The sequence below is a fragment of the Eulemur rufifrons genome, chromosome 3 (assembly GCF_041146395.1).
Source record: "Eulemur rufifrons isolate Redbay chromosome 3, OSU_ERuf_1, whole genome shotgun sequence".
NCBI classification, from domain to species: domain Eukaryota; kingdom Metazoa; phylum Chordata; class Mammalia; order Primates; family Lemuridae; genus Eulemur; species Eulemur rufifrons.
In genome coordinates, this window is record NC_090985.1 from 92601682 (window position 1) to 92618383 (window position 16702).

A 16702-nucleotide genomic window follows, 5' to 3' on the forward strand; every position below is an offset into this window, starting at 1 on the left:
AATCGGACAATGCACATTTAATGACCTAATATTAAACCCCTTTTGTGTCTTAGTTTCCTCATCTGTAAAATGGTATTTATGATACCTAGCTCATTAGATTTATTTTCAACATTAAAAAGCTTTTTACATATAAAACAGAACACTGCCTGGCACACAGTAAGTATCCAGTATGTCAGCTATTATGATTATTATTCCATATTATGCACCAGAATTTCTAAACCACCATACACATGACTAATGATGACAGACCCTGTGAGAGAGAGCCACCTGTCAGAGCCAGGTGATTGTGGAGGTACAGAGACGTGCAGAGGGGAAAATGTGGCTCTTTCCCCTAGGGAAGGCTGGGAAAGCCCATTCAGGTTTCCTTGTAATGGCAAGGCCAGAACCTCCAGGCTGCTGGGGTACACAGCTGGGATGTCACTGCAGAAAACAGAACCAGGTATTAAGCAAATGGCCAGGCCAAGCCTTCCTTAGATGGCATGGTAACATACGGATTCCAATCCTCTATTCCTGGAACCTACACACTGCAGAGGTTCAAAATGGAGGCTGGTGGGAAGATGGCCTGACTGTTCTTAATTCTATAAATAAAGGAAAACTATATACAAAAAATAATGTCCTTAATTTTTTATGGAAAACAAAACAACAAACACTAGAAGAATTGAAAATTTCCTCAACTCAGAAATTATTCCAGAGATTTTAGTCAAAAATTACAACAAAACTAAGAGGCATAAATATTTCTGAGGGAAAAAATGTAAGATAAGACCCAACTGTCTACTTAGAACATGCAAAATGATTTAACAATAATGGTGAAAAAAAAATCTACTCACAATAGCAACAAAATCATAAAATATCAAATCAAACTTAGAAAAGCATAAGGCCTGAATGAACAGAACTATAAAACTTTACTAAAGAGCATTTAAGAAATTCTAAATAAATGAAAACACATATTATGTGTATAAATAGATAATCTCAATATTGTGAAAACAAATCATCTCCAAATTAACTCATAAATTTAATAAAATTCTTTCCAAATTTAAAAGCCTCAGGTTAGGCATGGTGGCTCATGCCTGAAATCCCAGCACTTTGGGAGGTGGACGGGTGAGGATCTCTTGAGCCCAGGAGTTCGAGACCAGCCTGGGTAACATAGCAACACCCCATCTCAGAAAAAAAAATTTAGCCAGTGTGGTGGCGAGTGTCTGTAGTCCCAGCTACTCGGAAGGCTGAAGCAAGGTGGGCCTGAACCAAGGTGAGCCAATGAACTGTCTTCCCTAAGGAACCTGGAATTGAGTTTAAGAAAATCCTTGTTCTCTTGAATGGGATATGAACTTTGGAGCTATTGATAATGTCCATTTCCCACCATGGAGATAAGGAAATGAAGAACATTGGTCAGCAGCTAGAGAAAAATGAAGCAGGCATGAGAAGACAATGAGAGACAATGAGGGACAAATGAGAGATGGAGAGACAGAATTTCTGGTGCTCTGAGAAGCTCTGGTTCCAGGCTGACTCAGCTGCTTCCCTGCCCTCAGGTTCTGCATATTTGAATAGTTAAAATGAAAAATTCTCCTTTTGCTTAAGCTGATTTAGGTGGACTTTTGTTATTTACAACCAATTGTAAGAATTAGAAAGGAAAAAAAAACCCAATATGCTAGTCAGGGTATGACCAGAAAAACAGAAACCATACTGAAGTATTTAATACATGGGAAATTTACTGTAGGGAACTGGTTACAGTAAAGGAAGAGCCAAGAAATCCCAAGAAAAGATGGGTAATCAACTCGGATTAGAAATAGCAACAAGCTGCTACCACCTCAGGCTGGAAGGACAAAGAGAGAAACTGGGGTTATCACAGGAGCCAGACCACAGGTGGGCCCTGCCAGGCAGAGGCTGGAGACAGAGCAATGGAGAATATACAATCAACACAGGCTGAGAGAGAAGGAGAAAGAGATCCTTGGCTTTTCTTTTAGCTTCCAATTTCCTGGTGCCTCCCATCAGCAAACTTAGAGCGAAGCCAACTGGCAGTTACATGAGTTATTGTTTTCCAAACAACTCTCTTGAGTCTACTCTCTCATCTCTCTCCACAAGTATAGCCTATGCCAATTTCTTACATCAGGCTCAGGCCCATCCTCTTCATTGGGTGCGCCATAACAACTTAGAAATTTATATGTAAGATTCAATGAAAAGGAAGAAGACTTTGGTTTAGTATCCTATACCAAAAACTATGTGGCTAGCTATCTTAGGGCTGAGTCATGCTTAAGGTTGGCAACCAAGGTTTCAAACCTATTGAGCAAAGAGCACATCCTACACAAAATGAGCTCACAAAGTTAAACAAAGTCATGAGGACCCCCATGAAACAGTATTGCCTGTTTTACCCATCCTGAAACTATCAAAATTAAAATAGAATATGGATATTCTTATTGACAGTAGTTGCTAATGAAAGATTTCAATATATCCACAAAGTACAGGTGGGCTTAGTTAAAAACCATTAATTGGTCTAATAATTTGATTCAAAAGCTCTAACTTTGATTTGAAAAATACACAGGACATGAGGATCAATATGCTATAAGTAGTAAGTTAATAATATCAATAGAAGATAAGCAGTCAGTGGCTGAAAAGATTCATTGAACAATTGGTTGTACAGAGTAACTAGACTTCCAATTCCCTTTTTTCTTCATATTTGACTAATTTATAACTTTTAATGAGCTGCAGCAACAGAAGAATAATTCAGTTAGCTTCTTTAGCTTTCAGAATATAATTTTTAAGCTAATAAGAACTCCAAAACATGATTGTCCAAAGTTTTTCATTTTTCATTTTAATTTTATACCTTTCCATATTAATAGAAATAAACAATATCACTATTTTAAACAGTAATAACTAATATTTGTTGACTGTTTCTTACCAGTAACTGTATTTTTTACTCTTCACAATCGAGAAAACTACAAAATGCCCAATGATAGTTTCTCTTGGTTAATAATTACAGGTAACTCTAGAGCACTTACCATGTTGCCAGGCACTTTACTCCAATGCTTTACATTTATTAACTCATTTACTGCTCACAATAACTTGTGTGATTGGTATTATAATTCTCTTTGTACAGACAGAGAAACTGAGAGATGGAGTGGTAAGGAGGCTTGCCTAGCTAGTTAATGGCAGAGCCTTCTAAGTGGTCCAGAGTCTCGTCTCTTACTATGGTGCTGTACTGTCTCTCAACTGTTTGTTCATCACTAGATACAATTTGAAATCTTAAAATATGAACATCTAACCATTTTTGCAAAGTTGGATAATATTTATTTTTACTACACATATTTTAAAAAAAGTTATAGAGGCTAAACTCTACATAGCAACAAATCTAGTCTCACTGATTGTGGAATCATCACTAATTGAATGGACTCCCTCTAGCATTTTCCACTTAAACTATCCAAAACTTTCAATGCCTCCCATCTCTTTTATAAAACTTACCAATAGTAAGGTCGTGCACTGGCTGAAACCTCTTGTCTGTAAACTGTAGCAATAAGCATGATTTACCAACACCTGGAAGGTAAAAACAGAAACGAAAACAAAAACATTAAGAGAAAACTCACAGAAATTAAGAAACACTTTACAAAGCATATGGAAGAGAGGTAGTCAGGGTTTCTGGTACTCTGAACAACCTACTGTGATTTCTCAATACTCTATAATTTCTTGGGAAATTAGAAGACTGGTGATTTAGGTGGAAGCTGTAAAAACATCAAAAATACTCTTTTCACCCTTTCTTACTCATTCAGTATTTCAACGTGAAAAGTAAATGCAGCAGTTAAACTCCTATAAGACAACTAACGAGGTCACCTTGGTAGCTTCTACCACAGTACTCATCCAGTACAGTTTTTGTGCACTTTTGTTTTTTGTGTAACAATGAAAATATTTAAAGCACAGCATTAGTTTATCATACCCGCCTAGAAAGAACAAATATATAAACTAGCAGTAAGTGTACAGGATCTACTCTTCCGGAAAAAGCTGCTTGCTCTATTTTCTCACTAATTCATTTCATGAGCAACTGTAATCTGTATTGCATTCCTTCATTCTACTAAAATTGACCTCATTAAGGTCATGAATAACTTCAAACCTAAATTCAAAGAAAAACTTTCTATATTCATCCTACTTGCCCTCTAAGGAGCACTGGATATTGAATAACACACCTCCTTCCTACTCATTTTCAAGTCTTCTAAGAAACATTCCCTCATCTTCACACTAGACTAACGCTGCTTAATTTACAGCATTCTGCACTTATACAAAACACTGGAGGGAGTTAACATTCATTCATTCAATCATTTACTCACTCACTCAAAGTCCTTATTGAATTCTAAGTATGCACTGCACTAAGGACTTAAAAGATATAGTAGTGCAGAAAACTGATATGGTTCCTACACATGGAACTTACAGTCTAGTTCAGGTGGAGAAATTAAACAAAATGAACATCCAAATAATATATTGTACATGAATAATTTAAAATAATTATAATGACTGCAATTTGAAATAAAGTGCTATGAGAGTAACAAAACAGACTTAATTTAGACTAAAGGGATGGAGAAAGTCTTTATGAAGAAGTGACACTGAAAACAAACTGGAATTTCAAAACACATGACATTACAGAGTTTTCTTCTCTTTCTGTTATATTATAAAAAGCCCCCAAATCAAACTCATTTTATCAGATTTTAAACTCGTCTTTTGTGTGCAGGATAGAAGACAAAAGGATAGTTTTTCTACATTAATAAAGTTTGTTACCGGCTGGTCGTGGTGGCTCATGTTTATAATCCTAGCACTTTGGGAGGACGTGGCAGAAGGATCACTTGAGGCCAGGAGTTCGAAACCAGCCTGTGCAACATACCGAGACCCCCGTCTCTACAAAATATAAAAAAAATTAGCCAGGCGTGGTGGAGCGTGCCTGTAGTCCTAGCTACTCCGGAGGCTGAGCCTGGAGGATCACTTAAACCTGGGAGTCTGAGGTTGCAGTGAGCTACACTAGCACTACTGCACTCTATCCTGGGTGACAGAGCAAGACCCTGTCTCAACAAGAAAGGAAAAACAAAAACAAAAAACAAAAAAAATGAAACAAAAAAACCCTTTCCCACCTCACAAAAGAATATATATCACTCTAGCAATACCAATCTTATTCTGACTAAATGCTGATTAAATATAGAAAATGCTTACTCTTTGGTACCTCACTTTAAGACCCCATATTCTCTATATTATTTTTTATTTATTTATTTTTTTAAAAGAGACAGGCTCTCCCTGTTGCCCAGGCTAGGCCAGGCTATTCTCAAACTCCTGAGCTCAAGGAATCCTCCTGCATCAGCCTCCTGAGTAGGTGGGACTATAGATGTGCACCACCTTGCCCAGCTTCCATATTCTTCTAAAAAATTTTTTTGACATGTAATAATTATACTTATGAGTACGGAGTGATATTTTGATACATATATAGAACGTATAATGATCAAATCAGGGTACTTAGCATATCCAATCGCCTGAAATATTTATCCCTTTTTTGTATATGTTGGAAACATTCAAAATCCTCTCTTCTAGCTCTTTAAAAATACACATATAATAAATAAGTATATATAATAAATTATTAACTACAGTCACCCTACAGTACTATAGAACAGAATGTGTTCCTTCTATCTAGCTGTAATTTTGCAACCATTAACCCAGCTGTCCCTAACTTCTCCTTTGCCCTACTCTTCCCTAGCCTCTAATAACAATTCTACTCTCTACTGCTACGAGCTCAACTTTTTTAACTCCCACATATTGCAGATATGAGAACATTCAGTATTTTTCTGTGCCTGCTTATTTCACATAACATAACATCTTCCAGACTCATCCATGTTGTTGCAAATGACAGGATTTCTTTTTTTTTTTTTTAGGGCTGAATATATACCACAGTGTATTATATACCACATTTTCTTTATCCATTCGTTGATGGACACAGAGGTGATTCCGTATTTTTGCTAATGTGAATGGTGCTGTCATAAACATGGGGGTGCAGATAATCTCTTTGATATACTCATTTCCTTTCCTTTGAATAAATACCCAACAGTGGGATTGCTGGGTCATATAGTAGTTCTGTTTTTAGTTTTTTGAAGAACCTCCACACTGTTACATAGTGGCTGTACTACTTTCCACGAACAGTGCATAAGAATTCGCTTTTCTCCACATCCTCACCAGCATTTTTTGTCTTGGTAATAGCCACTCTAACTAGGGTGAGATGCTATGTCATTGTGGTTTTGATTTACATGTCCCTGATGATCAGAGAGATGTTAAGTATTTTTTCATATATTGGTTGGCCATTTGTGTGTGTTCTTTTGAGAAATGTCTATGTAGAACCTTTGCCCCTTTTAAAATCAGATTATTTGGGGTTTTTTGATATTGAGTTGAGTTCATTGTATATTCTGGATATTAATCCCTTGTCAGATGAATAGTTTGCAAATATTATCTCCCATTCTACACGTTGCCTCTTCACTCTGCTGACTGTTCCTTTGTTGTGCCGAAGCTTTTTAGTTTGATATAATCCCATTTGCCTATTTTTGTTTTGTTGCCTGTGCTTTTGAAGTCTTATCTATAAAATCTTTGCCCAGACCAATATCCTGAAGTATTTCCCCTATATTTTCTTTTAGTTTCATAGTTTTGTATCTCACACCTAAATCTTTAATCCATTTTGAGTTGATTTTTTGTATATGGTGAGAGATAGAGCTCTAGTTTCATTCTGCATGTGGATATGCAGTTTCCCCAGCACCATTTACTGAAGATAAATAAATACATTTGTGCCCATAAACTATCTATATAATTTTTTGGCTTATGACCTCCCTGAAAATGATCTCTTCTGGCTTTGTCAGTCTATAACTATCTCTTTGATGTCTTAATTCTGTGACAACCACTGTTCATCTTCCATGTAACCCTGAAATACTGGCAGTCTTCCTTACCACCCCACTTTGGTTATCTTTTTTTCATTTGAGAAGAATAATCCAGTCCCATAGCCTCACCCTACTTCTTTCTTTTTAAATTTCATTTTAACAGATTTAGAAGGTACAAATGGCTTTTTGTTACATGGATGAATAGTATAGTGGAGAAGTCTAGGCTTTTAGCATATCCATCACCTGGATAGTGTACATTGTACTGAATAGGTACTTTTTATCCTGCACCCCTTTCACCCTCCCGCTTCTGAGTCTCCAATGTCCATTATGTCACTCTATGTGACCACACATACCCATTGCTTAGCTCCCATTTATAAGTGAGAACATATGGTGTTTGGTTTTTTCTTCCTGGGTTACTTCACTTTGGATAAAGGTCTCCAATTCTATCCAAGTTGCTGCAAAAGACATTTCATTCTTTTTCATAGCAGGATTTTATGGGGGGCAGTGTATATACATACACACACACATTAGTATTTCCTAATCTCTGGAATTATTTCCTAATGGATCACCCTTACAAGAAACTGAGAACCATGCTTAATTCCTCCTCCTCTTTTATCATCCACTGCTAATGATTCATCAATTCTTTCAGAAATGTCTTCATGAATTTCATGCTGAATATAATAATGTTTTGTGACCTTAAATGTCTCAAAAATGGAGTCACTTATGACAAATGACTCAGTCTACAGGGAAACTGCTGATCCCTTAAGGTGATAAATATGTATAGTAGACTGAGGTGGTAACATCTGTTGTGGCCAGGTACCCATAAGATCAGACAAGAAAGCAAATTTAAAAGGCAGTTGAGATAATGGCCATGGACACTCCTGCATGGGGCCATGAAAACAGTAAAGAAACTAACCATGGTCAAAACACCTGTAGAAGTTCTCTTTGTGAGAACTCTGAGGCCTTTTTTTTTTTTTTTTTTTTTTTTTGAGACAGAGTCTCCCTCTGTTGCCCTGAATAGAGTTCTGTAGTGTCAGCCTAGCTCACAGCAACCCTGAACTCCTGGGCTCAAGTGATACTCCTGCCTCAGCCTCCTGAGTAGCTGAGACTACAGGTGTATGCCACGATGCCCAGCTAATTTTTCTATTTTTAGTAGAGATGGGGTCTCGAACCCCTAAGCTCAAGTGATCCTCCTGTCTCCACCTCCCAGAGTGCTAGGATTACAGGTCTAAGCCACCACGCCACGCCTGAGACAAGCAGTGGCTGCCCTAAGTTTTGTCAGGGTAAGAGCAACAACCGCCTCCCCTCCCGTCCCCCAGCCCAACACACCTACACCACCCGCCTCTTTGGAGTATTGAAGAAAATCTGGCCCTGTCCAGTTTGTCAGTTAGTGTACTGGTCTTCTGAGCTATCTGCTATAGTTTGTTTTTCCTCTTTCTTCTTATTGTCTGTGTTAAATATATTTGTATGACTGTTAGTTTGTAAAGGTCTCACAACAAACAGTGAATTCAAAAGCATTTCATTGGCCATTGAGTCATTATTAACCACAACTTGGCTGACTCAAACCTAACCCAATACGTGCCTTACCCTTTTAACCCTCAGTACTCTAGTTCCGGTTCTCAATAAGATCTGATGTTTCTGTCTCAGCCTTTCTTTCTTCCTTTTTTCTTTTTTTTTTGAGACAGGGTCTTGCTCTGTTGCCTAGGCAAGACCGTAGTGGCATCATGACAGCTCAACGCAACCTCAAACTCCTGGGCTCACGTGGATCCTTCTGCCTCAGCCTCCCAAGTAGGTGGGACTACAGAAATGTGCCACCACACCCAGCTAATTTTTTATTTTTTGTAGAGATGGGGTCTCACTATTGTCCAGGTTGGTCTTAAACTCCTGGCCTCAAGTGATACTCCTCCATCGGTCTTCCAAAGTGTTAGGGATTACAGCTGTAAGCCACCTTGCCCGGCTATCCTTTCTAACCTATTTTATAAACCACTGTGAAAATTTTTGCTAAAATGCAGATGTGATTAACTCACTCTCACGTTATATTGCCTAAAATATAAAAATTCAAGCTCTCCAAAACAGGAAACAAAATCCTTTGCATTTGAGCTAAAATGATTACTCCAATAGCTCATACTATCATATCGCAGTCTGAAGACTCTATAGTTAAGTACAAAAAAACCATCCTTTGAAAACGATACCATGTTCTTTCCTCGGTACCTTTTACCAGGGAACTTTTCACTCCCTGGCAAATCTAAATTCATGCTTTAAGACGCAAGTCAGGGATTTCTACACTCTCTCCATTAAAGCATTCCTGTTCCAAAGATTCTATCAATCCTCAAGCAGAACTAATGGTGTACTAGCCCCTATAATCCCATGCATCAGTAAATTAATCAATTGCAGCCCTAGGCTCCCATAATACTTCATATATGCCTAAAAAAGATCCTGCTTAGAATCCCAGCTCCGTCACTGATTAGCTAAGGTTCCTCCCCAGTTATGTAAGCAAACACTCATATGGGTGTTGCTATGAAGACATTGTAGATGTAATTAAAATCTGTTATCTGTTGACTTCAAATAAGGGAGATATTTCTAGATAATCAGGGTAGGCCAGATTCAATTGTTAAAGACTTTAAAAGAAGGATTGAGGCCTCCCTAAGAGAAGAAATAATTCCATCTGTGGACAGCAACTTCAGCCATGCTTGTGGGTTACAGCCTGCCCTATGGATTTCAGACTTGCTTGTCCAGTCCCCCACAATCACATAACCAAATAAACTAATCAATTTCGATCTCAATCTCTATCTATAGATATGCACATACACACATCCTACTGGTTCTGCTTCTCTAGTTGGATACTGACTCCTAGAGATAACCATTACTACCCCAAAAGCACAGCATGTAGAATAGGAAGGGTTGCAAATAAAAACTATTACTTTTATTAATTATATCATAATGCTTTATAGGTGGACCCACGACAGAATCTGATCCCCAGCAGAACATGAGCTTTATTAAGACAAAGACCACATTCAACAATTGTATCCCCTACACATAGCAAGTACAAAGCAAGCCTCTCTCTGTCCTCCTACCTTTCTTACTAGAAATCTTGTCTAAGTTGTTAACTGATCAAGAAGAGAAAATTTACACATATAGCTAATTCTGACTTTTTCTTACTACTTCAGAAAGATGGCTGCCTGGGAGGGGTTTAACTCACTGTAACTTTGCATAAATCATTTCATCTTTTTGGACATAATTTTACTTGATGTACAGAGAATCACAGAATTGAGTCATAGTTGGCCCTGATGATTTATCACTTAGAGCTTTAAAATTTTAATAATGCTTTCTTTTCATGGATAAACTTAAAGTTAACATCTGAATATCTGTTTAAAGCTCAATGGAAAACAATGAATCCATCATGCCACAAAGTAAAGTAATAGGAAAAGGATAACAGAGAATTTTTTCCTACAACTAATAAAAGTGATAGGTCAGATTCTTGTGTTGGAAGACGGCAAACACAATGTCACCAAGGGGTGAGCTCAACTTCAAACAGACCTGTACCTCCAGAAAGAAGGCCCAATCCTTATTTTATGATTAAGCATGCTAACTTGAGACTTCAAGACAATTTTTACTGCATTTTAAAAACTAAGAGCACTCTTGTGTTTAACCAGATTACTATATTAGGCTGGTTTTTAAGTGCTCTGTTATATGTATTATGACCTTTCCATAGTTAAAATAATTAAATAAGCCATATCTTTGTATGCTTAAGTTAAATGCAAGTCCTAATTCAACAGCTTTAAGGCACATCAACGCTCAGATCAAGTAGCCAATGCTTTTGAGAACGTCTATCTTAACTGTAACACTAGTCTGATAATGCAGAAAGGACCCGTTTTACCAAAGTGCCATGCTTTCTACATTTGAAAAACACTCTAAATTGAGGATACACCTTAAAATGAATCTTTGGAACTTATGATTATCTGAAATACCTTATACAGACAAAACAGTAATCTCAGCACAAGAAATGATTTAATTTCTGCTCAAATATGATGCTTTCTTTAAACAATTTTCCTTGAGTGAAAAACAAACCCTTTAAAATGAAACCATTAAAATAGGAACAAAAATTTCATAGCAAATAGGAATCAAAAATCTTTGATTAGACTTCATCTTAAAAAAAGCTATATAATATTAAAATAAATTTTAAACATAATAAAGTTTAACTTGTTACAACCACACCCTGAAAAAATGTTTGGTGTTTTTTTTTTTTTTTTGAGATAGAGTCTCGCTTTGTTGCCCGGGCTAGACTGAGTGTGGTGGCGTCAGCCTAGCTCACAGCCTAGCTCAAGCAAACTTGAGCTCAAACTCCTGAGCTTAAGTGATCTCCCCACCTCAGCCTCCTATGTAGCTGGGACTATAGGTGCGAACCACCACACCGGGCTAATTTTTTGTTTCTATTTTTAGTTGACTGGCTAATTTTTTAGTTTTAGTAGAGATGGGGTCTTGTTCCTGCTCAGGCTGGTCTTGAACTCCTGACCTCAAGCAATCCTCCCGCCTTGGCCTCCCAGAGTGCTAGGATTACAGGTATGAGCCACCTCGCCCGGTGTGAAAAAATGTTTTTTAAGTTAGAGGTTTTTGGTTACACGCATACTTCACAGGACACCCTTTAATGTTTGCCCTTTTTGTAGCATTATAAATAAAGTAAAATTAAAAAAAAATTTCCACCAGTTTTCCCAAGAGCCTCTCTTAATTCTTGATATTCCAAATTCTTTTAAAGTATCCACTGTATCTTTCGTCTTCTTTAGCTATTCAGTAGCCTAAATGTCAGACCCTATTCATCAAAGGCATTACATGGAATTCAGGCAGTGCTCCAACATTTCCACAGACTTGATGAATCCTATGTATTTTGTGGGATTTGCAACTGATTCAGCATTTATATATGTTGATTTTCCTGGAGGGAGACACTTAGAAAAGATAATTCAATGACGAATAGTTTTTAAGTGACCAATGAATATTTTGATGTTATTATGATTATATTCTTAGGAACTTTAAAATACTAAAAATTATCATCAACAACAACAGATAAAATTTATATAGACCTTATCTTGCGCCAGACAGTGCTCTGAGCACTTTACATATGTCAACTCATTTAATGCTTGGAACGATATTGTGTTATGGTTAAGATTTCTGACTCTGAAGCCATGGTCCTTGACTCTAACCCCAGGTCAGTCAATCACTATTGACAGAACCTCAAATTACAGATGGTCATCAACTTATGATGGGATTAAATCCTGGTAAGCCTATTGTACACTGAAAATATCATAAGTAAAAAATGTATTTATCACCACCAAATTGGAACTAATTGATCAACACTTAATGTGCACATATGGAAATAACACTCATTGGAAATCAAACAGGTGGGTGTGGGGAGAAGGGGATGGGTAAATTCATACCTAACTGGTACAGTAACTTTGACTCAAACGGTACAAAAGCAATTTATGTACCCAAAACGTTTGTACCACCATAATATTCTGAAATAGAAAAAATTTAAAAAGACAAAAGAAAATAGAATATTTAAAAAAATATATTTAACATACCTAACCTTTCAAATGTCATAGCTTAGCCTAGCCTACCTTAAACATGTTTAGAACAATTCCTTTAGCCTGTAATTGGGCAAAATCATCTAACACAAGGCCCATTTAATAATATTAAAAATAGAAATTTTATAATAAAAAATAAAAGATCAAAATTCAAAGTATGATTTCTATTGAATGCATATCACTTTTGCATCATTATAAAGTCAAAAAATCATCAAGTCAAACCATCATAAGCCAGGTTCTGTCTATTTATCTTCTCAGTGCCTCAGTTTCTAATCTGTAGGAAGCAGATTGATAATAACGCCTATCTTGCAGGCTTATTGGGAATGTTAAATGAGTTAATGCATTTTAAGTGTTTAAAATAGGGTATAACACATGATAAAGTTTCAAAAAAGAATTCAACAAATGTTTGTTACTACTATTAAAACTACTACCACTTATTACTATGCCTGTTTATACTTTACGCTCCCTAAAAGCATGAACCATGTTTTATTCATTTTCAGCATTAGCCACATGTATTTATAATGCAAAGACAAAGTCTCTTGCACTTGTGGAGTGAGGAGAAAGACAATAAACTTTCTTTTCCAACGTATGTATACAACTGTATGTGTGTATACGGGAGAGAGAGAAAGAGAGAGGCAGAAACAGAGAGGCCATGTCAGTTGCAGGGTGTTAAATACTATGGCAAAGAGAAAAAGCAGAACAGGGTAAGGCTGCAGGGACTTGGAATGCTGGGGGAAAGGGAGGAGGGTGTGGTATTAAACCAGGTGGTCTCTTACTGAGGTGAGATTTAAGTGACAATTTAAAGGAAGTGAGGAAACAGGCAAGTGGATCACTGAGAGAATAGTATTCCAGGCTGAGGAAACAGCTAGAGGAAAAGTTCTAAGGTGGCACATTTTAGAGAAACTGCAAAGAGGCCAATGTGGCTAAGGCATAGAAGGCCAGGAAGAGTCACACCCCTAGGAACTGTGGTTACAGGAATCACAGGGGCTTAATCACACAAACCCTGAAGGACTTTGTAAGTTTACTGAGATAAAATGGGGGATTCACTGGAGAGTTTTGAGCAGATGAGTAAAATAATTTTCCTTAAATTCTAAAAAGGTCACTCTGGATTTCAGGAAAGAAGTTCAGGACATAAGATGGTATTTAAAGCCATAGGAGAGAGAAACCAGCAAAGAAAGACTAAGACAAAGTCCATGTTTGTTTTATAATCACGGAATTAAACAAAATGAGAACAAACAAAGGATTTTGAGTAAAGGCTGACATTCCAAAACCCTTTCTAAAATGAAGAAAGATGGGGCCAGCATGGTGGCTCATGGCTGTAATCCTCACACTTTGAGAGGCTAAGGCAGAAGGATCAGTTGAGGTCAGGAGTTCACGACCAGCTTGAATGACACAGCAAGACCCTGTCTCCACAAAAAATTAAAAAATTAGCCAGGTGTGTTGGCACACGCCTGTAGTCCCAGCTACTCGGGAGGTTCCGGCAGGAGGCTCGCTTGAGCCCAGGAGTTCAAGGTTGCAGTGAGCTATGACTGTGCCACTGCACTCCAGCCCAGGTGACAGAGTGAGATCCTATCTTTCAAAAAAGCACTACCTGAGCGACCTTGGATAAACCACTAACCACTTGGCCCATGTGTGCATTATTTTCAAAATGAGGATAAGAGCAATACTTACTTTGCAAGAGTTGTGAGAATTAAATCAGTTAGCATACGTAAAACAGAACACAGAGGAAGCACTACATAAGAATTTACTGGTATTATTACCTCATTAAACCAAAAAGGACAAAAATCCAACATGGATCTCTTTCAACTTTTCACTTCATTTCAAGCTTTCTCTGGATGTCCATGCAGCCTTATCCTTTGCTTATAACCTAGAGTACTATATCACCAATCTCCTTCATAAAGACTTCTGGTATTGGCTGGGCGCGGTGGCTCACACCTGTAATCTTGGCACTCTGGGAGGCCGAGGTGGGTGGATCGTTTGAGCTCAGGAGTTCGAGACCAGCCTGAGTAAAAGGGGAGACCCCGTCTCTACTAAAAACAGAAAGAAATCATATGGACAACTAAAAATACATACAGAAAAAATTAGCCGGGCATAGTGGTGCATGCCTGTAGTCCCAGCCACTCAGGAGACTGAGGCAGTAGGATTGCTTGAGCCCAGGAGTTTGAGGTTGCTGTGAGCTAGGCTGACGCCACGGCACTCTAGTCCTGGCAACAGAGTGAGACTCTGTCTCAAAAAAAAAAAAGACTTCTGGTATTTTGGTATTTTTCTATTAATTGGATGTAATCTTTCCTTTAATGGGCTTCCAGAAGACTTAATTTCTATTTCTGAAACGACACTTATGTGCTAATGTTTATCTTATACTACCAGTTATTTAAATGTATGTTTTAATCTCATTTATAAAAAAAGTTCCTTAAGGGCAAGAACTGTATCTTATCTTTTCATCCTCCAAAGTACCTAGAATAATCCCTTCAGCTAGTATTCATTAGGTATTTATTTATTGAATAAAAAGCAGATATGTTAAATATTGTTTTTTAAGGTCTTGTGTGGATATCTTGGATATACACAGATCATTAGCACTCTGAAATTAATACAAATTACTATACTTAATGCTGCTGTTAGAGTTCCCACCATAAAGTCAACTTATCTGCTTCCTTTCCTCAGGGTCCAAGTCACAGTCCTTCAGTAGGACAGTCTTGTGAGAGCTGAGTATTTAAATATCAAGATAATGCCTAACAATTACAAGTAGTACTCATTAAAAATGTAGATTCCTGAAGCCCCACTCCAGAGATTCAGTAAGTCTTTGCGTGGCTCAAGAATCTAATCATTAAGTCTTCTAGTAACTTTAAGGCAAGGGGTCCTTCTCCTTAAGAAACACTAGATTAAGTGCTAGGAGGTACTCTATTGAAGTTTATTTTCCTTGTCCTAAATCAACTTCTCACTAATTTCAGGATTCTTAAAAATTGATTATAAATACTTTTATAATTACAAGCCAAACAGCTTTAATTTAAAATATGTGAAAAAGCAAAGGTATGAAAAGTACCAGGACCAATTTGTAACTACTGAAGAAATGTTTTATATAACTATCATCCTAAAATCATGGCTGCACATTGTCACCTACTATATTTGGTCCTCCAAAAAAAGCAAAACGCAAAAATTCTGTGAATGAACAATCTATCTCAGGATTAAAAGTAATTCACTGAAAATCTGTGAGTTTTAAATTAATACCAAACAAGTGACAGAGCTCAATCACAGATCATACAGAGATTTGGTAAGTCTGATTTAAATATTAGTAACTTATTTTGCAAACATAGAAAATTTTATCCTTTTTCATGCTAACATTCCAAATCAAAAACCATGTGAAATACGGAAAAATGATAATCTGCCCTTTTAAAATACAAAATTAATAAACTCAGCATGGTAGGGTAGAAAGAATACAGGTTTTACAGTTGTAACACCAGTGTTCAAATCCATCTGGATTACTTCCCAACCTGTTGACCTAGGCAAATTATTTATAGAAATTGAGCTCCATTTCCATATCTATAAAATGGGGAAAAGAAAATACAGAAAATACACCATACTCCAAAGGAATGTCATGAGGCTCAAATGATAAAATGTGAAAGTATTTTGCAAATTCAAAGTTTCAATGCAAATATTAAATTGAGGATTCTTCAAGATCAACACAGCTAAGAGAGCAAAATCACCAACCAATGTCATCTGACCCTGAGCCAAAAATTTTAAATACATATTTTAAAAAATGAACTGAAGAAAATAGTTGTAATTTATCACTTTCCTTTCACACAGATTTCAGAATTGTTTTCACACTGTTGGTTATCAGACACTGTTCCCTCACATCCAAGAGAGCAACCTTCTCCATTACTTCAATTACACACTGCTCTGGTGGTTTACTGTAGTGAGCTGATTACATATGGCCTCAAAAAGGTACGTCCAAGTCCTAACCTCAGAACTGTAAATGTGACCTGATTTAGAAAAAAGGATCCTTGTAGATGTGACTAAGGATTTCAACATGAGTTCATCTTGGATTTAGGGTGGTCCAATGACAGGCGTTCTTATAAGAGATAAGGAGAGAGGTCTGACAGAAGACAAGAGAGAAAGTCAAGTGAGTAGAGACAGAAACAGAGATTAGAGTTCTGCTGCCACAAGCCAAGAAATGCCTGGAGCCACAAGCTGGAAGAGGCAAAAAAGGCTTCTCCCTGGAGCTTTCAGAGGGAGCACAGCCCTGCTGACACC

At 37.2% G+C, this 16702-nt stretch overlaps 1 protein-coding gene across 2 annotated transcripts in view; it reads right to left on the reverse strand.

The window, feature by feature from the left end:
- RAB2A (RAB2A, member RAS oncogene family) overlaps positions 1-16702 on the reverse strand; it is an 84081-nt gene that overhangs the window by 44503 nt on the left and 22876 nt on the right. Inside the window, exon 2 of one of the 2 annotated variants that reach the window (XM_069466459.1) lies at positions 3454-3525. The exons of the other annotated variant lie outside the window; for it this stretch is intronic. Within the exon in view, the coding sequence (XP_069322560.1) occupies positions 3454-3525 (72 nt within the window). The remainder of the gene's footprint in view (positions 1-3453; positions 3526-16702) is intronic. 2 annotated transcript variants of the gene reach the window in all.